This window comes from Coregonus clupeaformis, chromosome 10 (genome assembly GCF_020615455.1).
Source record: "Coregonus clupeaformis isolate EN_2021a chromosome 10, ASM2061545v1, whole genome shotgun sequence".
NCBI lineage: Eukaryota > Metazoa > Chordata > Actinopteri > Salmoniformes > Salmonidae > Coregonus > Coregonus clupeaformis.
Window position 1 is genome coordinate 45,574,724 of NC_059201.1, and position 25,683 is coordinate 45,600,406.

The window sequence follows — 25,683 nt, forward strand, 5'->3', positions numbered from 1 at the left end:
CCTCCACAATGAATTGCCGGTCCACATCAGGCATCTGGAGGATGGGAGCGGAGGTGAACCTCACCTTGAGGGTACTGAAGGCTTTGTCGGCTGCTGGGGTCCAGGTGAAGGGTTGCTTGGTGCTGGTTAGAGCAGTGAGAGGGGCAGCAACGGTACTGTAGTTCCGGATAAACTTCCTATAGAAGTTAGCAAACCCCAGAAACTGTTGCAGCTTCTTTCTGTTCTCCGGAACTGGCCATGAAGTGACTGCTGATACTTTGGCAGGATCCATTTGGATACTTCCTTCTGCCACTATGTACCCCAGGAAGGCCACTGTCTTGACGTGAAACTCACATTTCTCTGCCTTGGCGTAGAGGGAATTCTCCAGAAGACGGTGAAGGACTTGCTGGACATGGCGGGTGTGTTCAGACAGGTTTCTGGAGTAAATTAAGATGTCATCCAGGTAAACGAAGACAAACTTGTTTAACATGTCCCGCAGTACATCATTCACTAGAGCCTGGAACACAGCAGGAGCATTGGTGAGGCCAAAAGGCATAACCAGATACTCGTAGTGGCCTGTTGGTGTATTGAATGCGGTTTTCCATTCATCTCCCTCCCGGATCCGCACTAGGTGGTAAGCGTTTCTGAGATCCAACTTGGTAAAAACAGTGGCTCCCTGGAGCAACTCAAAAGCAGAGGTGAGCAGAGGCAGAGGGTAACGGTTTTTCACTGTGATGTCGTTGAGTCCCCTGTAGTCGATGCAGGGGCGAAGAGATCCGTCCTTCTTCCCCACAAAGAAGAAGCCAGCACCAGCAGGAGATGAAGATGAACGGATTAATCCCTGCGGACAGAGAGCCATTGATGTAGTCCTCCATGGACTTTCTTTCAGGAGCAGACAACGAATAAAGACGACCCCTTGGAGGAGCTGTTCCAGGGAGGAGGTCGATGGCACAGTCGTGACGGTCGGTGAGGGGGCAGAGATGTGGCTCTTGCTTTGTTAAACACCTCTCTGAGACCATGGTAGCATTCTGGGACATTGGAGAGGTCAGGAGCGGAGTTAGTAGGTACTGGCCGAGGGGTAGTGCGGCAGCAAGCAGGCAGGTTCGGTGGCAGTCCTCTCCCCACTCCCTGATCACCCCGGTCACCCAGTCGAGCTGAGGGTTGTGCCGGCGGAGCCATGGGTAACCCAGGATGAGGGGTTGGCCTGGAGAGGGGAGCAGGTGAAACTGGATAGTTTCTTGATGGTTTCCGGACAGACCCATCGAGACCGGGGCCGTGACATGAGTGACCGATCCGAGTAAGTGTCCGTCCAGTGCCCGGGCAGGAATAGGAGGTGTCAAACGGAGGTTCTCCAGTCCCAGTTGGCGTGCCAGCTTGATGTCCATTATGTTGGCTTCGGCGCCAGAATCCACCAGAGCAGCCAGGGTGTGAGTTGAGTCAGAGAGGCGGAGGTGAACTTGCAGCAGGGGTTTGCGGTCGGAGGACTGGATGGTCATTGAACTCAACCGGACTCCCCCTACGCCCGGTGAGCTTCGGCCCTTTAAAGGGCAGGTTACCACACGATGTCCATCACCTCCACAATAGAGGCAGAGGTTTGAGGTGAAGCGGCGCTGGCGCTCTGCAGGAGTGAGGGAGGCTCGCCCAATCTCCATAGGCTCAGACTGATCAAGCTGACCTGGGTGAGTGGCAGTAGATGACAGGAGCCCAGTCGGATCTCTCCGAATGCCGGTAGTAGGTGGACCTTGGCGCCCCCCTCTCACGACGACGGGTCTGTATCCTTCTGTCGATCCTGACAGTCAGTGCGATGGCTTCATCAAGAGTGGAAGGCAGTTCATGGGAGACCAACTCGTCCTTGATATAGTCAGCCAAACTATGGAAGAACGCGTCCACCAACGATGGTGTGTTCCAAGAACTTCGTCTAGCCAGGGTTCGGAAGTCGATGGAATGGTCTGCGACTGTACGTCTGCCTTGTCGAATACTGAACAGTTCACGAGACGCCTCTGCGGTGGGTGAATCCAGGTCAAACACCTTCAGCATCTCCTCAGCAAACAGGTCGAAGGTTGCACATGCGGGGGTTTGACGTTCGAACTCTGCTGTTCCCCAGAGTCGAGCTCGGCCCGTCAGGTGAGTGATGGCATACCCAACTTTAGCCCCCTCCGTGGCGAAGGTCCTTGGCTGCAAGGAGAACTGAAGTCGGCAGCTAGTCAGGAATGGCCGGACCTGGGTTGAATCGCCGTTGAACCGCTCGGGGTTTCCAATCTTGGGTTCCGGAGCAGCGGCTGCAATGACCGGGGCAGGTAACTCGGGGGCTGGGCTGGTGGGCAGACTGGCTGGGGTAAGGTTGGTGAGGAGTTGAATGATCATGGCGAGTTGCTGTTGCTGCTGCTGGAACTGCTGCTCATGCTCATCGGTTTCCATGTCGGGGAAAGTGTGCGCTGAGTCCATAATGGTCAGATCGTACTGTCACGATTCAGACAGACGACCAGAGGACCACAATTGCGTCACACCAGAAAGTTTATTAAACTTAAGGGAAAAGGGAAGTAGGGGAGTGAATGAAGGCTCCAGGGGTAACAGGGATCCCGTCCAATGCGCTGGGTCTGTGCCCCCCAGTGGCAGCGATGCGTCCTATGAAGCCGGTGGTGGGTGGTCCAGAAGTCCTGGGGGGAGACACAGACACAACAGGGCGGAATGAAACCAGGCAGCAGTACAGTTCAAGGGAAATCCAAAATACGTAGTAGCAAGGCAGAAGGCTGGTCAGAGTTACCGGGATTGAAGAGTAGTCAGGAGTCGTAATGGCAGAAGCAGGTCTGGATCTCCTGAGGCAGAAGAGTATCCAAAAACAGGCAGGTCCGGGGTCACAAAACCAGGGTGAGCCAGAAGCGCGAGCAAACAGGTTCCGGGTGTGAGCTTTGCAGACGATCTGACACCGGAGAGCTGAAAGACAGGGCCTTAAATACTGGGAGAGGTTAGTGGGTAATGCAGCGCAGCTGGCAGAGTAATTAGAGCCGAGCAGAGCAGGGACAGGTGGAGCTAGTTAGGCTGAGTAGAGAGAGGGAGGTGAGCAGAGTGGAAGATAGTGGAAACCAATTAAGGTGGTAACCCGGTGGAGTGAGAGGGCTCATGACACTCTTAGCAAATTGTCTGACCTGCTGTCTAACTATGCTCAATCTGAATGACTGATAATGATTGCTCTTAATCTAGATTGGTTGATGCCAGTATCTGATGGGCTGAAAGATATTTGTACTGAGCTAAATCTAACTCAGCTAGTTTTATGGATATTACAAAAGGTGTACGGCAGGGGTCGGTACTGGAACTTGTTCTCTTTACTAGTTACAGTTGAAGTCGGAAGTTTACATACACCTTAGCCAAATACATTTAAACTCAGTTTTTCACAATTCCTGACATTTAATCCTAGTAAAAATTCCCTGACTTAGGTCAGCTAGGATCACCACTTTATTTTAAGAATGTGAAATGTCAGAATAATAGTAGAGAGTGATTTATTTCAGCTTTTATTTCTTTCATCACATTCCCAGTGGGTCAGAAGTTTACATACACTCAATTAGTATTTGGTAGCATTGCCTTTAAATTGTTTAACTTGGGTCAAACGGATCAGGTAGCCTTCCACAAGCTTCCCACAATAAGTTGGGTGAATTTTGGCCCATTCCTCCTGACAGAGCTGGTGTAACTGAGTCAGGTTTGTAGGCCTCCTTGCTCGCACACGCTTTTTCAGTTCTGCCCACAGATGTTCTATAGGATTGAGGTCAGGGCCTTGTGATGGCCACTCCAATACCTTGACTTTGTTGTCCTTAAGCCATTTTTGCCACAACTTTGGAAGTATGCTTGGGGTCATTGTCCATTTAGAAGACCCATTTGCGACCAAGCTTTAACTTCCTGACTGATGTCTTGAGATGTTGCTTCAATAAATCCACATAATTTTCCTTCCTCATGATGGAATTTTCCTTCCTTCCTATTTTGTGAAGTGCACCAGTCCCTCCTGCAGCAAAGCACCCCCACAGCATGATACTGCCACCCCCGTGCTTCACGGTTGGGATGGTGTTCTTCGTCTTGCAAGTACCCCCTTTTTCCTCCAAACATAACGATGGTCATTATGGCCAAACAGTTCTATTTTCGTTTCATCAGACCAGAGGACATTTCTCAAAAAAGTACGATCTTTGTCCCCATGTGCAGTTGCAAACCATAGTCTGGCTTTTTTATGGCGGTTTTGGAGCAGCGGCTTCTTCCTTGCTTAGCAGCCTTTCAGGTAATGTCGATATAGGACTAGTTTTACTGTGGATATAGATAATTTTGTACCTGTTCCCTCCAGCATCTTCACAAGGTCCTTTGCTGTTGTTCTGGGATTGATTTGCACTTTTCGCACCAAAGTACGTTCATCTCTAGGAGACAGAACGCGTCTCCTTCCTGAGCGGTATGAAGGCTGCGTGGTCCCATGGTGTTTATACTTGTGTACTATTGTTTGTACAGATGAACGTTCAGGTGTTTGGAAGTTGTTACCAAGGATGAACCAGACTTGTGGAGGTCTACAATATTTTTTCTGAGGTCTTGGCTGATTTCTTTTGATTTTCCCATGACGTCAAGCAAAGAGGCACTGAGTTTGAAGGTAGGCCTTGAAATATAAGTGAAATAATCTGTCTGTAAACAATTGTTGGAAAAATGACTTGTGTCATGCACAAAGTAGATGTCCTAACCGACTTGCCAAAACTATAGTTTGTTAACAAGAAAGTTGTGGAGTGGTTGAAAAACTAGTTTTAATGACTCCAACATAAGTGTATGTAAACTTCCGACTTCAACTGTATATAAACAATGTTGGTCTATCTGTTAAAACTTGTCATATTCATCTGTATGCAGATGACACTGTTATGTATGCCATTGCCACAACTGTTGAACAGGCTATTTTAGAGCTGCCATTCATTTTATCACTGGTGACAGTTTTAATACTCACCACTGCATCCTGTATCAAAAGGTTGGCTGGTCCTCATTAAAGTACCGTAGATCAATTCATTACTCCCTTTTTGTTTACAAAGCCCTTGTAAACAAGTTTCCAACTTACCTAACTTCATTGCTAACGTATAAAAGAATGAGATACCAAACCTGTTCACAGGGCTGGTTAACTCTTCAGATTCCTCGGGTCTCCACGGAATTAGGTAAATCCGTTTTTAGTTTTCATGCTCCACATTGGGATCACATACAACATTCATTACATTTGGATTCCCTAGTGCCACAAGGGCATTTTAAAACCCTGATGTTAAATTTGTTCACTGATGTGTACAATTGTTTTGATTGATTTAGCAACTTGTTTATGATGGCTGTGACGTTCATGATGTTCAAATGTAATGTACTTGTTGATGTATCTTGTGTATATACAGTACCAGTCCAAAGTTTGGACACGCCTACTCATTCAAGGGTTTTTCTTTATTTTTTACTATTTTCTACATTGTAGAATAATAGTGAAGAAATCAAAACTATGAAATAACACATATGGAATCATGTAGTAAGCAAAAAACTGTTAAACAAATCAAAATATATTTTATATTTGAGATTCTTGAAATAGCCACCCTTTGCCTTGATGACAGCTTTGCACACTCTTGGCATTCTCTCAACCAGCTTCACCTGGAAATCTTTTCCAACAGTCTTGAAGGAGTTCCCACATATGCTGAGCACTTGTTGGCTGCTTTTCCTTCACTCTGCGGTCTGACTCATCCCAAACCATTTCAAATTGGGTGGAGGTCGGGGGATTGTTGAGGCCAGGTCATCTGATGCAGCACTCCATCACTCTCCTACTTGGTAAAATAGCCCTTACACAGCCTGGAGGTGTGTTGGGTTGAAAAACAAATGATAGCCCAAACCAGATGGGATGGCGTATCACTGCAAGATGCTGTGGCAGACATGCTGTTTAAGTGTGCCTTGAATTCTGAATAAATCACAGACAGTGTCACCAGCAAAGCACCTCCACACCATAACACCTCCTCCTCCATGCTTTACGGTGGAAACTACACATGCGGAGATAATCCATTCACCCACACTGCGTCTCACAAAGACACAGCGGTTTGAACTAAAAATCTCAAATTTTGACTCCAGACCAAAGGACAAATTTCCACCAGTCTAATGTCCATTGCTCATGTTTCTTGGCCCAAGCAGGTCTCTTCTTCTTATTGGTGTCCTTTAGTAGTGGTTTCTTTGCAGCAATTCGACCATGAAGGCCTGATTCACACAGTCCCCTCTGAACAGTTGATGTTGAGATGTGTCTGTGACTTGAACTCTGTGAAGCATTTATTTGGGCTGCAATTTCTGATGCTGGTAACTCCAATGAACTTATCCTCTGCAGCAGAGGTAACTCTGGGTCTTCCATTCCTGTAGCGGTCCTCATGAGAGCCAGTTTCATCATAGCGCTTGATGGTTTTTGCGACTGCACTTGAAGAAACTTTAAAAGCTCTTGAAATGTTCCGTATTGACTGACCTTCATGTCTTAAAGTAATGATGGACTGTCGTTTCACGTTACATATTTGAGCTGTTCTTTCCATAATATGGACTTGGTCTTTTACCAAATAGGGCTATCTTCTGTATACCCCCCCCTACCTTGTCACAACACAACTGATTGGCTCAAATGCATTAAGAAGGAAAGAAATTCTACAAATTAACTTTTAAGAAGGCACACCTGTTAATTGAAATGCATTCCTGGTGACTACCTCATGAAGCTGGTTGAGAGAATGCCAAGATTGTGCAAAGCTGTCATCAAGGCAAAGGGTGGCTATTTGAAGAATCTCAAATATAAAATATATTTTGATTTGTTTAACACTTTTTTTGGTTACTACATGATTCCATGTGTTATTTCATAGTTTTGATGTCTTCACTATTATTCTACAATGTAGATAATAGTAAAAATAAAGAAAAATCCTTGAATGAGTAGGTGTGCCCAAACTTTTGACTGGTACTGTATATAAATATATATATATATATATATATATATGGTTTTTTTACTTTATGGTCTTAGGGCACCATTTTTAGATACATTTTTTAGGATACAGGTGAATTATAAAACATTTGCCAAATAATGTATTTAAAAAAAATTCTCCATACATTTTAAATACATTCCAACATACATAAGCTAATTGACATCATTTGAGTCAATTGGAGGTGTACCTGTGGATATATTTCAAGGCCTACCTTCAAACTCAGTGCCTCTTTGCTTGACATCATGTGAAAATCAAAAGAAATCAGCCAAGACCTCAGAAAAACAATTGTAGACCTCCACAAGTCTGGTTCATCCTTGGGAGCAATTTCCAAATTGCCTGAAGGTACCATGTTCATCTGTACAAACAATAGTACGCAAGTATAAACACCATGGGACCACGCAGCCTTCATACCGCTCAGGAAGGAGACACGTTTTGTCTCCTAGAGATGAACGTACTTTGGTGCAAAAAGTGCAAATTAATCCCAGAACAACAGCAAAGGACCTTGTGAAGATGCTGGAGGAAACAGGTACAAAAGTCTATACAGTGGGGAGAACAAGTATTTGATACACTGCCGATTTTGCAGGTTTTCCTACTTACAAAGCATGTAGAGGTCTGTCATTTTTATCATAGGTACACTTCAACTGTGAGAGAGACAAAAATCCAGAAAATCACATTGTATGATTTTTAAGTAATTAATTTGCATTTTATTGCATGACATAAGTATTTGATACATCAGAAAAGCAGAACTTAATAGTTGGTACAGAAACCTTTGTTTGCAATTACAGAGATCATACGTTTCCTGTAGGTCTTGACCAGGTTTGCACACACTGCAGCAGGGATTTTGGCCCACTCCTCCATACAGACCTTCTCCAGATCTTTCAGGTTTCGGGGCTGTCGCTGGGCAATACGGACTTTCAGCTCCCTCTAAAGATTTTCTATTGGGTTCAGGTCTGGAGACTGGCTAGGCCACTCCAGGACCTTGAGATGCTTCTTACGGAGCCACTCCTTAGTTGCCCTGGCTGTGTGTTTCGGGTCGTTGTCATGCTGGAAGACCCAGCCACGACCCATCTTCAATGCTCTTACTGAGGGAAGGAGGTTGTTGGCCAAGATCTCGCGATACATGGCCCCATCCATCCTCCCCTCAATACGGTGCAGTCGTCCTGTTCCCTTTGCAGAAAAGCATCCCCAAAGAATGATGTTTCCACCTCCATGCTTCACGGTTGGGATGGTGTTCTTGGGGTTGTACTCATCCTTCTTCTTCCTCCAAACACGGCGAGTGGAGTTTAGACCAAAAAGCTATATTTTTGTCTCATCAGACCACATGACCTTCTCCCATTCCTCCTCTGGATCATCCAGATGGTCATTGGCAAACTTCAAACGGGCCTGGACATGCGCTGGCTTGAGCAGGGGGACCTTGCATGCGCTGCAGGATTTTAATCCATGACGGCGTAGTGTGTTACTAATGGTTTTCTTTGAGACTGTGGTCCCATTACTCTTCAGGTCATTGACCAGGTCCTGCCGTGTAGTTCTGGGCTGATCCCTCGCCTTCCTCATGATCATTGATGCCCCCGAGGTGAGATCTTGCATGGAACCCCAGACCGAGGGTGATTGACCGTCATCTTGAACTTCTTCCATTTTCTAATAATTGCGCCAACAGTTGTTGCCTTCTCACCAAGCTGCTTGCCTATTGTCCTGTAGCCCATCCCAGCCTTGTGCAGGTCTACAATTTTATCCCTGATGTCCTTACACAGCTCTCTGGTCTTGGCCATTGTGGAGAGGTTGGAGTCTGTTTGATTGAGTGTGTGGACAGGTGTCTTTTATACAGGTAACGAGTTCAAACAGGTGCAGTTAATACAGGTAATGAGTGGAGAACAGGAGGGCTTCTTAAAGAAAAACTAACAGGTTAGTGAGAGCCGGAATTCTTACTGGTTGGTAGGTGATCAAATACTTATGTCATGCAATAAAATGCAAATTAATTACTTAAAAATCATACAATGTGATTTTCTGGATTTTTGTTTTAGATTCCGTCTCTCACAGTTGAAGTGTACCTATGATAAAAATTACAGACCTCTACATGCTTTGTAAGTAGGAAAACCTGCAAAATCAGCAGTGTATCAAATACTTGTTCTCCCCACTGTATATATCCACAATAAAACAAGTCCGATATCGACATAACCTGAAAGGCCGCTCAGAAAGGAAGAAGCCACTGCTCCAAAACCGCCATAAAAAAGCCAGACTACGGTTTGCAACTGCACATGGGGACAAAGATCGTACTTTTTGGAGAAATGCCCTCTGGTCTGATGAAACAAAAATAGAACTGTTTGGCCATAATGATCAACGTCATGTTTGGAGGAAAAGGGGGGACGCTTGTAAGCCGAAGAACACCATCCCAACCGTGAAGCACGGGGGTGGCAGCATCATGCTATGGGGGTATTTTTTTTGCAAGAGGGACTGGTGCACTTCATAAAATAGATGGCATCATGAGGAAGGAAAATTATGTGGATATATTGAAGCAACATCTCAAGACATCAGTCAGGAAGTTAAAGCTTGGTCGCAAATGAGTCTTCCAAATGGACAATGACCCCAAGCATACTTCCAAAGTTGTGGCAAAATGGCTTAAGGACAACAGAGTCAAGGTATTGGAGTGGCCATCACAAAGCCCTGACCTCAATCCTATAGAAAATGTGTGGGCAGAAATGAAAAAGCGTGTGCGAGCAAGGAGGCCTACAAACCTGACTCAGTTACACCAGCTCTGTCAGGAGGAATGGGCCAAAATTCACCCAACTTATTGTGGGAAGCTTGTGGAAGGCTACCCAAAATGTTTGACCCAAGTTAAACAATTTAAAGACAATGCTACCAAATACAAATTGAGTGTATGTAAACTTCTGACCCACTGGGAATGTGATGAAATAAATAAAAGCTGAAATAAATCATTCTCTCTAGTATTATTCTGACATTTCACATTCTTAAAATAAAGTGGTGATCCTAACTGACCGAAGACAGGGAATTTTTACTAGGATTAAATGTCAGGAATTGTGAAAAACGGAGTAAAACTGAGTATATGTATTTAAAATGTAGGTATAAATGTATGTAAAATATATGTCACAATATATGTTAAATGCATCAGGAAATGTATTTCAATAATAAATCCTGAAATACATTAAATCATGTATTTTCATACGTATTTATCGATATATTTGGGAAATATATTCCAACATGCATAGAAATGTATTTGTAAGAGATATATGTTTATATTACAATGTATGGCAAATATAAAGAAATTGACATATCATACAGTAACAAAATTGTGACTTTCTTAACAATGATACCTTAGTAGGCTCTTTGATATCTCAGAAAACAACTATTACCTCAGAACACAACATAACATATTAACTGGCATGACAATCCAACTCATGGGAGGCCAAAAAGCACAAAGAAAAGCCCGCCCCCAACAAGCCACGCCTCCAAGCCTTCTAATATGCTACAATATACACTGCTCAAAAAAATAAAGGGAACACTTAAACAACACAATGTAACTCCAAGTCAATCACACTTCTGTGAAATAAAACTGTCCACTTAGGAAGCAACACTGATTGACAATAAATGTCACATGCTGTTGTGCAAATGGAATAGACAACAGGTGGAAATTATAGGCAATTAGCAAGACACCCCCAATAAAGGACTGGTTTTGCAGGTGGTGACCACAGACCACTTCTCAGTTCCTATGCTTCCTGGCTGATGTTTTGGTCACTTTTGAATGCTGGTGGTGCTTTCACTCTAGTGGTAGCATGAGACGGAGTCTACAACCCACACAAGTGGCTCAGGTAGTGCAGCTCATCCAGGATGGCACATCAATGCGAGCTGTGACAAGAAGGTTTGCTGTGTCTGTCAGCGTAGTGTCCAGAGAATGGAGGCGCTACCAGGAGACAGGCCAGTACATCAGGAGACGTGGAGGAGGCCGTAGGAGGGCAACAACCCAGCAGCAGGACTGCTACCTCCGCCTTTGTGCAAGGAGGAGCAGGAGGAGCACTGCCAGAGCCCTGCAAAATGACCTCCAGCAGGCCACAAATGTGCATGTGTCTGCTCAAACGGTCAGAAACAGACTCCATGAGGGTGGTATGAGGGTCCGACGTCCACAGGTGGGGGTTGTGCTTACAGCCCAACACCGTGCAGGACGTTTGGCATTTGCCAGAGAACACCAAGATTGGCAAATTCGCCACTGGCGCCCTGTGCTCTTCACAGATGAAAGCAGGTTCACACTGAGAACATGTGACAGACGTGACAGAGTCTGGAGACGCCGTGGAGAACGTTCTGCTGCCTGCAACATCCTCCAGCATGACCGGTTTGGAGGTGGGTCAGTCATGGTGTGGGGTGGCATTTCTTTGGGGGGGCCGCACAGCCCTCCATGTGCTCGCCAGAGGTAGCCTGACTGCCATTAGGTACCGAGATGAGATCCTCAGACCCCTTGTGAGACCATATGCTGGTGCGGTTGGCCCTGGGTTCCTCCTAATGCAAGACAATGCTAGACCTCATGTGGCTGGAGTGTGTCAGCAGTTCCTGCAAGAGGAAGGCATTGATGCTATGGACTGGCCCGTCCGTTCCCCAGACCTGAATCCAATTGAGCACATCTGGGACATCATGTCTCGCTCCATCCACCAACGCCACGTTGCACCACAGACTGTCCAGGAGTTGGCGGATGCTTTAGTCCAGGTCTGGGAGGAGATCCCTCAGGAGACCATCCGCCACCTCATCAGGAGCATGCCCAGGCGTTGTAGGGAGGTCATACAGGCACGTGGAGGTCACACACACTACTGAGCCTCATTTTGACTTGTTTTAAGGACATTACATCAAAGTTGGATCAGCCTGTAGTGTGGTTTTCCACTTTAATTTTGAGGGTGACTCCAAATCCAGACCTCCATGGGTTGATACATTTGATTTCCATTGATCATTTTTGTGTGATTTTGTTGTCAGCACATTCAACTATGTAAAGAAAAAAGTATTTAATAAGATTATTTAATTCATTCAGATCTAGGATGTGTTATTTTAGTGTTCCCTTTACTTTTTTGAGCAGTGTATATTATCAAAAATCATTTTTATTGTACTTGACACATACCGAAAGCATATCAAAAGCACTAACATGCATTTAAATGACTACAAAAATGATACATTATCGGTCATATAGTGACTCCATGTCTTTCATGTGCATGAATCTATCAACTGATAACCTATTATAAACGCATTTCACGCAATTCTAAGTCATTTTACATGACTGGAGATAAGCTGAATAAATTTTTTTATACCACAACAGAGCATGACAATGAATGAGCGCATGCTGCAGCACCGGAGACGTTTTGATTTCTATACAGGCAAAAAAAATTACGACGATAGTCTAAGGTTGGAACAGTGCTAAAGTTGTCTATCAAGTGTAAAAAAAATAATAATAATAGCACAATAGAACCAGTTACAACTGAAGTATCTGATCATCAATGATTTCGAGAAAAAAAACAGTAATTGTTTAACACAGCAGCCACATATCATCAGGTATGCACATGTAACTTTTTTTCATTTGGGAAACAATCATTTTATAATATATTCTATTTTATTCCATGATATTGTTGTTACAAAATAGATGTATGTTGATTGTGATTAGGGCATTGGAATATAAGAGAATCTTCTAAATTAACAAACTAGGCATGCATAGCTCACCACATGATCCTCAAACCAAAGACTGGCCAAACTCTGTTTCTAAAAGTGAATTCAAAGGCACTGTATAATGACTGCATAGCATAATAAGGCATTTTTCGTTTCATTATTATTGCCTTCTAAGTCATTTTTTTTCTTCATTTTATACAGCCTAAATGCTAAATTTATAGGCATGTTGTTGAAGTGCTGTTGTTGATGTGTTGTTGAAATAGTGAGCACTCATGCCAGGCTGTAGTGTGTCACAAATGCTTCACAATTGATTTCTTAAATGGCAGGCTATAGCCTTGAAATAATAATAATATAGCCTAAATAATTCATTTTCGTGCCTTCTTAGGCTACCTGGCTTGCTCCTGGCTGATTTAGAGTTAGTATGTTGTTTAATAGCCTGTTGAAATGTAAAACGTCAATTAGTGACAGACTCATTACTTCCCATGCAAAGTAAATTGTTTGGCTCCTCGTCCTCAGCTATAGAAGGTTGTAGCGCAGCCTCCGAATGTCATAGAGACAAACCAAATATATCCCATATGCATCAGTGTCACGTCTTTCCCCGGCATTTTACAGCTTGTTTCTAGCATAAAGCATTGCGGATTAAAGTGTCGTTATAGGTCGCTTTATATAATCAGGTCCATTACATATGTTTTCAAAATCTTAAATTAACAAGGGGTAGGCCTATGCTTTTAACCATTTTCTTTAACAAAAGCCACAATACCCTCCCATACCCCCTCAATTCAAGCCCTGGTTTTAACTTAACACACCAAGCTCTTCACTGACACTGAGATATTTAAGGAGTGCATGGTGACTGAAGGAATTGGCTGAACAAATCTATGGATAGCAGACTATTATTTCGTCTGTCAAACAGGTAGGCCTACCTCTTATTTATTAAATAGGAAGAAATAGGCTCCAACACTCTTGTTGTTAGTAGCCTAAATTAAAATTAAAATGAAGACTTAAGTGTGAAAAAAAAATTTATGCACTCACTAACTGTAAGTCGCTCTGGATAAGAGCGTCTGCTAAATGACTAAAATGTAAATGTAAATGAATTAGGTCTTATCAAATTAGCCTACTTTCAGCACCCATGCGCTGTCCATCTCCGCAGCTGCCACTTCATAGTAATGTATGCAAACTACTCAAATATGGTTTATTGTGAGGTCAATAATAACTCTGATAAATAGCTTCATTATGGGCAACGAAACATTGTTTTTATTAAAATAAATTATAGCAATAGCAAGCTTACCTCCTGTCCTCCTTCTCATCTTTACGGCTGAACAAGACATCAGTAGGCCTAGTCTGTGCGCACAGATATTGAATTTTTTGACAAATTGACTTGCCTCCTGAAGTGCCACCATACACAGCACAGTCATTGGTTAGGCAGCACAAAAGAGTTTACATCAGCAAGAGCAGGGCAGGCTGGGGCTCATGATTGGGAACGTCTATTCATTGCAGTGTGTGATGCACTGCAGCCTAGTTTTATATACACCATCCCAGCAGCGCAAAATCTCAGGAAGGAAGTACATTTTCTTAGAAATATAACTTTGCCCTGTGCTTCTCTTCTCTTTTTGTGCCAGGGACACCCCAGAGGTGTCAAGGTGTTTTCAACAGCTAGTCTGTTGCAATGTTTGGATTTTGTTGCAGCAAGAGAGGAGATGCTGGTCTCACATAAGTAGGTAGAATGAAGGGGGATTAATGTCTTCACTGCCATCTTGTAGAGTTGCGGGTATTCTCTGCTGCTGAACAGCCAGTGTGGACAGGCGCATCTCATTAAAACAAACGTGCAGGCCTTGGTCACAGGACAGCTCCAATAGTTTATCATCAAGAACCGTTGACAAGCTGTGAAATGCTGTCTAGACCAGGCACGCGCGTGAGTCCGTGTGCAATCGCACGCATGTTGATTTTGTCCATCCAAAACCAGACACAATCAGGACACGCAGCTTGAAATATCAAAACAAACTCTGAACCAACTATATTAATTTGAAGACAGGTCAAAACACATGAAACATTCATGGACATTTAGCTAGCTAGCTAGCTAGCTTGCTGTTGCTAGCTAATTTGTCCTGGGATATAAACATTGGGTTGTTATTTTACCTGAAATCCTTTTTTTCTGGATCTTTGTAGAATTCTGACCCATTTTGAGTCACACAAAATCGTGTGTTCTCTACTCCGACAATTAATCTACAGATACAAGGAGAAACCTAGTTAGATTCTAGTAATCTCTCCTCCTTCAGTCTTTTTCCTCCTCCTCCTCCCCTTTCTTCTTCTTCTTCTTCTTCTTCAGTGGGGTTTATCAGCAGTTGGCATCCAACGTTATGGTGCATTACCGCCACCTACTGTACTGGAGTGTGGGCCAGAGACAGGGAGAATTCTTCTTCTTCTTCTTTTTCTTCTGTGGAATTTACATGGCGGTTGGCAACCATCTTTAAGGTGCATTACCACCACAAACTGGACTGGAGTGTGGACCTCAGTTCATCTTTCAATCACCCATGTGGGTATATGCTCCTAAAAACTGATGATGTCCTCCCGACTGGCGCAGTGGTCTAAGGCACTGCATAGCAGTGCTAGCTGTGCCACTAGAGATCCTGTTTCGAATCCAGGCTCTGTCATAGCCGGTCGCGACCGGGAGACCCATGGGGCGGCGCACAATTGGCCCAGCGTCGTCCAAGGTAGGGGAGGGAATGACCGGCAGGGATGTAGCTCAGTTGGTAGAGCATGACGTTTGCAACGCCAGGGTTGTGGGTTCAATTCCCACAGGGGGTATGAAAAAAATGAAAAAAGAACTAACTGTAAGTCGCTCTGGATAAGAGCGTCTGCTAAATGACTAAAACATATATATAAAATATATGAGGAGATGGGAGAGGCGGGACTTGCAGCGCTTCAAGCGTCTACATTTATTTTGCAACGCTCGCGCACACAACAGTGCCTTCCCGGGTGTGGATCAGATTGTGAGGGGAAGTAATCCCGAGTTTTGCTCAGATGTGACCTCATAATTTTCCACGTCATCCATATATACATCACCCACGTCAGCCAGAGTTGAGAATAGGGGGAACATATCGAAAAGGCCTCTATATGCTCGGTCTCTCCAGACGCCCAGCTTTTTCTTGAAATCGGCAATTTTATAATTTGCTTGGGTAATGTCACTTGCGTGTCCCTGCATGGACAGGTTGAGCAGCTGTCTCATCCGTAGGCCTACAGATCCCGATACAACGGTCCCATTGTAATCCATGTCCCTTATGTACTCAAACAGAAAATGTAATGTTTCACCTGCAGTTGTATTCTGAGGCAACTCTTTGCAACAACGAAATTCTTCATATACAGTGGGGAGAACAAGTATTTGATACAGTGTCGATTTTGCAGATTTTCCTACTTACAAAGCATGTAGAGGTCTGTAATTTTTATCATAGGTACACTTCAACTGTGAGAGACGGAATCTAAAACAAAAATCAAGAAAATCACATTGTATGATTTTTAAGTAATTTATTTGCATTTTATTGCATGACATAAGTATTTGATCACCTACCAACCAGTAAGAATTCCGGCTCTCACAGACCTGTTAGTTTTTCTTTAAGAAGCCCTCCTGTTCTCCACTCATTACCTGTATTGACTGCACCTGTTTGAACTCGTTACCTGTATAAAAGACACCTGTCCACACACTCAATCAAACAGACTCCAACCTCTCCACAATGGCCAAGATCAGAGAGCTGTGTAAGGACATCAGGGAAAAAATTGTAGACCTGCACAAGGCTGGGATGGGCTACAGGACAATAGGCAAGCAGCTTGGTGAGAAGGCAACAACTGTTGGCACAATTATTAGAAAATGGAAGAAGTTCAAGATGACGGTCAATCACCCTCAGTCTGGGGCTCCATGCAAGATCTCACCTCGTGGGGCATCAATGATAATGAGGAAGGTGAGGGATCAGCCCAGAACTACACGGCAGGACCTGGTCAATGACCTGAAGAGAGCTGGAACCACAGTCTCAAAGAAAACCATTAGTAACACACTACGCCGTCATGGATTAAAATCCTGCAGCGCACGTAAGGTCCCCCTTCTCAAGCCAGCGCATGTCCAGGCCCGTCTGAAGTTTGTCAATGACCATCTGGATGATCCAGAGGAGGAATGGGAGAAGGTCATGTGGTCTGATGAGACAAAAATATAGCTTTTTGGTCTAAACTCCACTCGCCGTGTTTGGAGGAAGAAGAAGGATGAGTACAACCCCAAGAACACCATCCCAACCGTGAAGCATGGAGGTGGAAACATCATTCTTTGGGGATGCTTTTCTGCAAAGGGGACAGGACGACTGCACCGTATTGAGGGGAGGATGGATGGGGCCATGTATCGCGAGATCTTGGCCAACAACCTCCTTCCCTCAGTAAGAGCATTGAAGATGGGTCGTGGCTGGGTCTTCCAGCATGACAACGACCCGAAACACACAGCCAGAGCAACTAAGGAGTGGCTCCGTAAGAAGCATCTCAAGGTCCTGGAGTGGCCTAGCCAGTCTCCAGACCTGAGCCCAATAGAAAATCTTTGGAGGGAGCTGAAAGTCCGTATTGCCCAGCGACAGCCCCGAAACCTGAAGGATCTGGAGAAGGTCTGTATGGAGGAGTGGGCCAAAATCCCTGCTGCAGTGTGTGCAAACCTGGTCAAGACCTACAGGAAACATATGATCTCTGTAATTGCAAACAAAGGTTTCTGTACCAAATATTAAGTTCTGCTTTATGTCATGCAATAAAATGCAAATTAATTACTTAAAAATCATACAATGTGATTTTCTGGATTTTTGTTTTAGATTCCGTCTCTCACAGTTGAAGTGTACCTATGATAAAAATTACAGACCTCTACATGCTTTGTAAGTAGGAAAACCTGCAAAATCGGCAGTGTATCAAATACTTGTTCTCCCCACTGTATGTAGCAAATATATACAAGAAGCGGGCATTTGAAATGTCAGTCGTCTCATCTAATTGGATTGCAAACCAATTTGATGTGTGGGCTCTGTCTAAAACCTGCATGTGATTCAATATCATCTACCATATCCTGAATTCTACGTGCGACTGTCATTGGAAAGTGGAATTTCACTGATCTTTGTAGCAGCAGTTGTGCCTAAAACCTCTTGGCAGGCATCCACGACTGTGGGCATGACCAGATTTTCAACTATAGTGAAAGGAGCTTGGACAATGTTATGAGAGAGTAAGTACAGTGGCTTGCGAAAGTATTCACCCCCCTTGGCATTTTTCCTTATTTGTTGCCTTACAACCTGGAATTAAAATAGATTTTTTGGGGGGTTGTATCATTTGATTTACACAATATGCCTACCACTTAGAAGATACAAAATATTTTTTTATTGCGAAACAAACAAGAAATAAGACAAAAAAACTGAAAACTTGAGCGTTCATAACTATTCACCCCCCCAAAGTCAATACTTTGTAGAGCCACCTTTTGCAGCAATTACAGCTGCAAGTCTCTTGGGGTATGTCTCTATGAGCTTGGCACATCTAGCCACTGGGATTTTTGCCCATTCTTCAAGGCAAAACTGCTCCAGCTCCTTCAAGTTGGATGGGTTCCGCTGGTGTACAGCAATCTTTAAGTCATACCACAGATTCTCAATTGGATTGAGATCTGGGCTTTGACTAGGCTATTCCAAGACATTTAAATGTTTCCCCTGTTGCTTTAGCAGTATGCTTAGGGTCATTGTCCTGTTGGAAGATGAACCTCCGTCCCAGTCTCAAATCTCTGGAAGACTGAAACAGTTTTCCCTCAAGAATTTACCTGTATTTAGCACCATCCATCATCCCTTCAATTCTGACCAGTTTCCCAGTCCCTGCCGATGAAAAACATCCCCACAGCATGATGCTGCCACCACCATGCTTCACTGTGGGGATGGTGTTCTCGGGTGATGAGAGGTGTTGGGTTTACGCCAGACATAGCGTTTTCCTTGATGGCCAAAAACCTCAATTTTAGTCTCATCTGACCAGAGTACCTTCTTCCATATGTTTGGGGAGTCTCCTACATGCCTTTTGGCGAACACCAAACGTGTTTGCTTATTTGTTTCTTTAAGCAATGGCTTTTTTCTGGCCACTCTTCCGTAAAGCCCAGCTCTGTGGAGTGTACGGCTTAAAGTGGTCCTATGGACAGATACTCCAATCTCCGCTGTGTAGCTTTGCAGCTCCTTCAAGGTTATCTTTGATCTCTTTGTTGCCTCTCTGATTAATGCCCTCCTTGCCTGGTCCGTGAGTTTTGGTGTGCGGCCCTCTCTTGGCAGGTTTGTTGTGGTGCCATATTCTTTCAATTTTTTTATAATGGATTTAATGGAGCTCCGTTGGATGTTCAAAGTTTCTGATATTTTTCTATAACCCAACCCTGATCTGTACTTCTCCACAACTTTGTCCCTGACCTGTTTGGAGAGCTCCTTGGTCTTCATGGTGCCCCTTGCTTAGTGGTGTTGCAGACTCTGGGGCCTTTCAGAACAGATGTATATATACTGAGATCATGTGACAGATCATGTGACACTTAGATTGCACACAGGTGGACTTTATTTAACTAATTATGTGACTTCTGAAGGTAATTGGTAGCACCAGATCTTATTTAGGGGCTTCATAGCAAAGGGGGTGAATACATATGCATGCACCACTTTTTTAATATTTATCGTTTAGAATTTTTTGAAACAAGTTATTATTTTCATTTCACTTTACCAATTTGGACTATTTTGTGTATGTCGATTGCATGAAATCCAAATAAAAATCCATTTAAATTACAGGTTGTAATGCAACAAAATAGGAAAAACGCCAAAGGGGATGAATACTTTTGCAAGGCACCGTATGAAGCCTCCAGTAAACTCTCATTGTCTGTGAAATTATTGTGCAGCAAATAATAATCTGGTTTATCCTCGAGATGTGGATACTTTGTTTCTAAATGTCTGCGCATTTTCGATGGCTTCATAGCATTGTTGCTCAGGCAAGTCGGACATATCACACAGACCGGTTTTGGCGGGCAGGTCTCATTTGAAAAGGATCCAGCAAGAGAGAGAGCATTCAGGCTGCGCAGCAGGGTTAGCTTGTGTGTGTGTGTTTTTGGTGTAGCTATACTTAGTCATGGAAACACAATTTGTTTACTGTGGCATGCATAGTTCAGTGCATTGGGCAAGTCTGCCTATGGCAAGTATTTATTTGAGTCAAATATGCCGCAGACCACAAATAAAAACAAAATAATATTCAAGACAAATATGCTGCAGACCTGCAAGCATTCCTCCACAGAACTGCGCTGGGGTTTGAAAAAGACTGGTATAGGCTATGGATCATTTTATTGAGACCACACTAGGCGCACTTGATATTGCGTGCCCAGCAGAGAATCAGGGATGAGTGTCACGCCCTGGCTCTGGGGACTCTTATATGTTGACCAGGGTGTGTAGGGTCTATGTTTTGTGTTCTATGTTCAGTTTCTAGTTCATGTGTTTTCTAGGTTGGCCGGGGTGGTTCTCAATCAGAGGCAACGAGAATCAGCTGTTGCTTGTTGTCTCTGATTGGGTACCATACTTAGGCAGCCTGTTGTGCACTTGTGTTTTGTGGGATCTTGTTCCGTGTTGGTTTGTGTTGATAACCGAGGACTTCACGTTTCGTTTGGTTGTTTTGTATTTTGTATCGTGTTGCCAGTACACTATTAAAAAGATGTATGCATATCACGCTGCACCTTGGTCCAATCATTATGACGATTGTGACAATGAGGGGCATCATTGGGCACACATGAGATACTATAATAAGCAACTAATTCTCAAACCCTGAGCAATATGACATTGAATTGATTACAAATGGCATGACCCTCCCCCTGACTGAAATTGAAAAAGCCTGACCCTCCCCCATTTTCCACAGTTTAACATATATATTTTTTTACTTTTACCCCTTTTTCTGCCCAATTGGTAGTTACAGTCTTGTCCCATCGCTGCAACTCCCATACGGACTCGGGAGAGGCGAAGGTCGAGAGCCATGCGTCTTCCGAAACAAGACCCTGCCAAGCCGCACTGCTTCTTGACACACTGCTCACTTAACCTGGAAGCCAGCCACACCAATGTGTCGGAGGAAACACTGTACAACTGGCGAGCAAAGTCAGCTTGCCCAGCCCGCAACAAGGAGTCGCTAAAGCTCGATGGGATAAGGATATCCCGGCCGGCCAAACCCTCCCCTAATCAGGACAACACTGGTCCAATAGTGCGCCGCCTCATGGGTCTCCCGGTCAGCTGTGTCACAGCCTGGGATCAAACGCCTGGGATCAAACGTAGTGACGCCTCAAGCACTGCGATGCAGTGCCTTAGACCGCTGCGCAACTCGGGAGGCCCCTCAGGGTAACTATTGTGTAAATTTAGACCTCTCCCTTAGCCTATTTAATTAGGCTGAAGAAGGGCACCTACTATAGTCATATTTTTTTACCTGTTGAGATGGTAAAATTTGTTTTTTTATATGAAGTTGAACTTGTGCTCTTTATAACAGAATGTTAAAATGACAATTTTAATTATATCACTGCCAAAGTTTTGGCTTGGTGGCCCAAAATATTATCTACAGTAATTTAAAAAGCCGAATTAGGAACTACTTTGGCCACCCTGTAGTCTAGATGTCATAGCCATGCATTTCTGGAATATTGTCAGGCATTACATGCATTTGAGCAAAAATGCAAATGTTTGTACACGCATCTCTGGAATACATTTTAAGGTATTACATGCATTTTAGCAAAGATACAAATGTATCTATATGTATTTGAAATAATTGAAATGTATTTTTTTTCTGTATGGGTTCATTAGACCAAACTGAATTTAAGCACTGATGTCTGGTGAAACAAGTACAATAGATATATATATACATTCCATAAGATACAACTTTTAATAGTATAAGCAATAGAAACAAGGGAATTGTGCATACATTATCAGTGCATTAGAAAATCATAAGGGACCCAAGTTCATTTTATGTTTTCATGTATTTATAATCTGGTGTATTTTTTATCTGCCTGCCGGCCAAAACAAGATGACCACAATGGAAATAAGTTGTTAAACTGTTTTGTGTTATCCTTGTTGATTATGCATTGTATTCACTTGTGTGTTATCCTTGATGATTATCCATTGTGGTTGAATTATGTTTTTAAATGGTCAAATATATCAAAAAGTACGAAAGTACCTGAGGTGCGGGGCCTTGACCACCACCAGCAGCACGGCTGTGTTAGCCAGCAACGCCACCACGTTCAGGGTCACCATGAAGAATATCCCCGACAGGTCCTTGAAGCGTGTCTGGGCGTTGGGCAAGGTGCCCAGCTGTCTGCTTGGGGCTGAAGGGAGGGGTGCCCCCAGCCCCCCCCACAGGCTCTCATTGGCTGTCGTATCATTGAGGTCAGGGGTCAGCGGTGAACCTGAGTGTTCCATAGTTCACAATGAGAGTTCCAGAACAGACATAATGAGCATATCATTAGGCCTAGACTCCCCCATCTTTCACTGGTGTGGTGAGCCAGATGATTCCTTCTGCTTAAGAGTCAAACAGTTATACTGTTTCCCTGTTGGAAGAAAAATGAAGACGTCGTCAACGGACTGGGTTTGTTTTTGGGGATACTTTTTTATTGGCAGTAAATCATCATAAGCCAAGTTCTGTAGGCCATTACATCTTGAAATACACAGTGGTGAAAACAACACAAACACTGATATCATAATTCAACATTGCAAGAGACATGCAACAGGAGTTTAAAGTGAGATTACCTCTGCATGCGTAAACACTGTTAAGCCCTGTTCCGTTTTCATTATTGTAATGTCCCACTTAATACTGTCGAGGGATAATAACAACTATTTAACATCAAATCCACAATGGAAGTGACATTTTTCTGTTATTTAGGAATATAATCTGCTTTCATTTTGTAGACACTTTACAGTAGGCCTATCCCTTGTGTTCACAAGTATCCATAGATTTAACCCCTCTATGTTGTTACTGCCTATTAGTTTCAACACAGTTGATTGACACAGATGTCTACTACTATCTACCTTAAATATATGGAAAAGGACATCTATAACATTTCCCTTTGGATTGTGGGACTATTTATAAAAGAAAGGATGCTCTCTCTCGCTCCCCTCCCCCCTCGCTCTCTCTCACTCTCGCTCTCTCTGTAAGAGGATATTAGGACAGGGACCTGATCAATAGGAATAATTCATGGAGGAGAGGACACTCTCTCCCTCTCTCTTTTTCTCCTCCATCCTTCTATCTTTCCCTAACCTTTTGAAATGAAAGATAATGAGCTTGCTTGTTTTAGCCATGCAGCTGCGGGGAACTGGTACTGTTGATTGGTATGTGCCCAGTGTCACCCTGCATGCGTAGAGCCTGCATAGGGCCACCAAAGACACACACACACATCCTCTTACCAGGACAGACTTGCTCTCCATCTCCATCAAATACAATATAGTTCAGTGAACACTGTATTCAGCTTTTGGTAACAACAATGCACAACATAGGCCTCATCACATTAACATTTCACATGCTCCTGTTTATCAGAACCGTATGTGTGTATTGAGTGTCTTCTTATGTACTGTAGCATCTAAACCTTTTTAAGGTGTGTCACATGTCAGAGGGACAATGAAATCAGGTGTGTGGATGACTTCAAAGCAGCTTTACACATGTCTCACACATTATGCCCTGCTCCCCTTCATGTGCGTGCCATGAAGATAAGAGTGAAACAACCCCAAAAACCCCAACCTTTAATGTTTTGCTGTTCCTGTTTGTTTCACATACACACACACACTGTCACCTGAATCACTGCTGTGCTAGGAGCATCATCCGTTTCCCAGAACCTATGACTATGCATGCTGTTCTGTTGTGTCCTGTTTCCATGTGCTTGGTGACAGACTAGTGCTGCTCTACTGATGCTCTCTCCCTCTGTAATCGGCTCTGGTGGCCAACCGGCAGATTGGCATGCCATGTTAGTAATGAGATTTATCCACAGTACGAAAAGGACTAGTCAGTGCATGTACGTTCTCGTGTGCGTTATGTAAGGATGTCCCCGTTTTCATCCTGTCCTAGTATTAAGCCTACATACAGCATATGGCATCTCCTTTTAAGGTCTAAACTAGGCTTCTGAACTGGCCATTTTAAGCCATGCAATATCATTTGGTTCAATATCACTTCATTCTCAGGAAGATTACTTTTATAAAAGTCTATTATAAGTATTTTGTCCATCAAAATGTATGGTTTTCGAAAATGTCTAGACCAGGACAATTGAAAAAGGACTGTCAGTTTCGGGAGACCAAGAGGGTATTATGTACTTGAATGAGTGATCTAGTACAATTTGATTGAAATGAAAACATCTGCCACAAATAAATCACACCTCTTTATGTGAAACATCCTCTTGATGATCAGCATACAACAGCCTTTAGGCTGTTTTTGTGCATCGATTAACACCCAACACACTGAGCTCCAGCTAAATAATAGGCTACCTGAGCATATTTCAACATGTACGCTAAGAATGTTCATATATCTAAAATCGAATTACACAATAAGGGTTATCAATATAGGCACCACTTCAAAGTGCCAATAGTGTTTATTTCAGGCACCAAATCTATTTGGTAAACCTGGACTTGCTTACACACACAGGAAATACATTTTTTGATTAAAATAATTCTAATCAAATTTTTAATTATTAAATCATAACTCACCTGACATGAATTGTGAATGGATGTTTATCATAAACACATCAAATCCTCCCGTCCAACTTCCGCTCCTCAAGTTATATAGGGTTAACTACGTGGATGGTCCAGGGGTTCTTCTGTTCCCAGGTGGACTGGAATTCCCTTATGTATCTTATGTATCCAGGCGAGCCATAAAGCTTTGAAGTCTGGGTCAGTGCCAACAGATGTAAGACAACAGGTGTACCCTTCCCTAACTCTCCAGACCTCTCTCAGTACCCATCAACCTCTAGATCTGACACCAGGGACGGCTCGCTAAGGCTGGGCACTCCGCTCCTTCTGCTCCCCCTGTTCCTGGTCCTTGATTGATAAGTATCCCTGATGGATGGATATCCTGTGAGAAGGACTCCTGGGTAGGACTGGTGAAGGTGTCAGAGGAGAGGAGAGATAAACTGATAGGTGATGTGCAGACTAGGGACCTCAGAGATAGCACAGCTGGCTGGCTAGATGGGGGAGGGGCTAGCCACCGGTCAACGTTAGAATCACATTATCAACAGAGGATCATTGGTGAGGATGCTTTTGTGAAACCAAGCCCACCCTCATTGTCCCGCCCACACTCTGTTTCGCTCTCTCTTTCTCTCAGTCAGTATATGGCTGTGACTGTCACACATTGTTTGCTATGCATCAGCCTACACACACTTCTCTGTCCTCCTCCTGTCCTTCCAGGACTCCCCTGGGTCCTACGAGTACACACACAATTAGGGGTTCAACATGTTTTATTGTATTTGGATAAACAGTTGCAAAACATATTTTAATAGCATCAGTGAAGACCAGACTGGATATTGTGAGATGAGAAGGAATTGGAAATACATTTCTTTAATAGGCACACTCATTATAGTACAATGTGTTGTTAAGGCTACTATGTGAGTGAATATATCACAAATAAAATCTATAATACATTTAATCTACAGTACTCTTAAATCATACAAACTGAGACAAAGTCAAAATCCTTCTGATCAAAAGTGACATCCCACAACTAAACTGCTACACACTGTTGGAGGAACAAAACATTGCATTTAGAGGACAGAGTACAGTACTTGCAATGTCAACAATTGTGTGATTCTAACCTGGTATATGGTTGTTTTAACGGCTCCCAAGTCTGTTCTTCAACAGTTTGTCTTCATTATTCAACTATGTTCTGATTGCAGCTCGGATCGCACTGTAATCCTCAAACGCTATCCTCACGTGCTCTGGAAAATAATATTATTTAAACATGTTTTATCAATATATCTTATCATTTGAAATGAAAATAGGCTTTAATATGTGGTCTCCGAAAGAGGTGCCGGTTTAGTATAGGTACAACTGCCCCAGAGTCCTGGTAATTTAAAATTTGATTAGAATTATTT

At 43.5% G+C, this 25,683-nt stretch overlaps 1 protein-coding gene across 1 annotated transcript in view; it reads right to left on the reverse strand.

The window, feature by feature from the left end:
- Positions 1-24,724, reverse strand: part of LOC121575044 (probable G-protein coupled receptor) — a 30,680-nt gene extending 5,956 nt beyond the window's left edge. Inside the window, exons 1-2 of the mRNA XM_041887832.1 lie at positions 24,308-24,724; positions 21,798-22,167 (exon numbers count right to left, since the gene is read on the reverse strand). Of these exons, the coding sequence (XP_041743766.1) occupies positions 21,798-22,039 (242 nt within the window). The 5' untranslated portion in view covers positions 22,040-22,167; positions 24,308-24,724. The remainder of the gene's footprint in view (positions 1-21,797; positions 22,168-24,307) is intronic.
- Between the last annotated feature and the right edge of the window lie 959 nt (positions 24,725-25,683).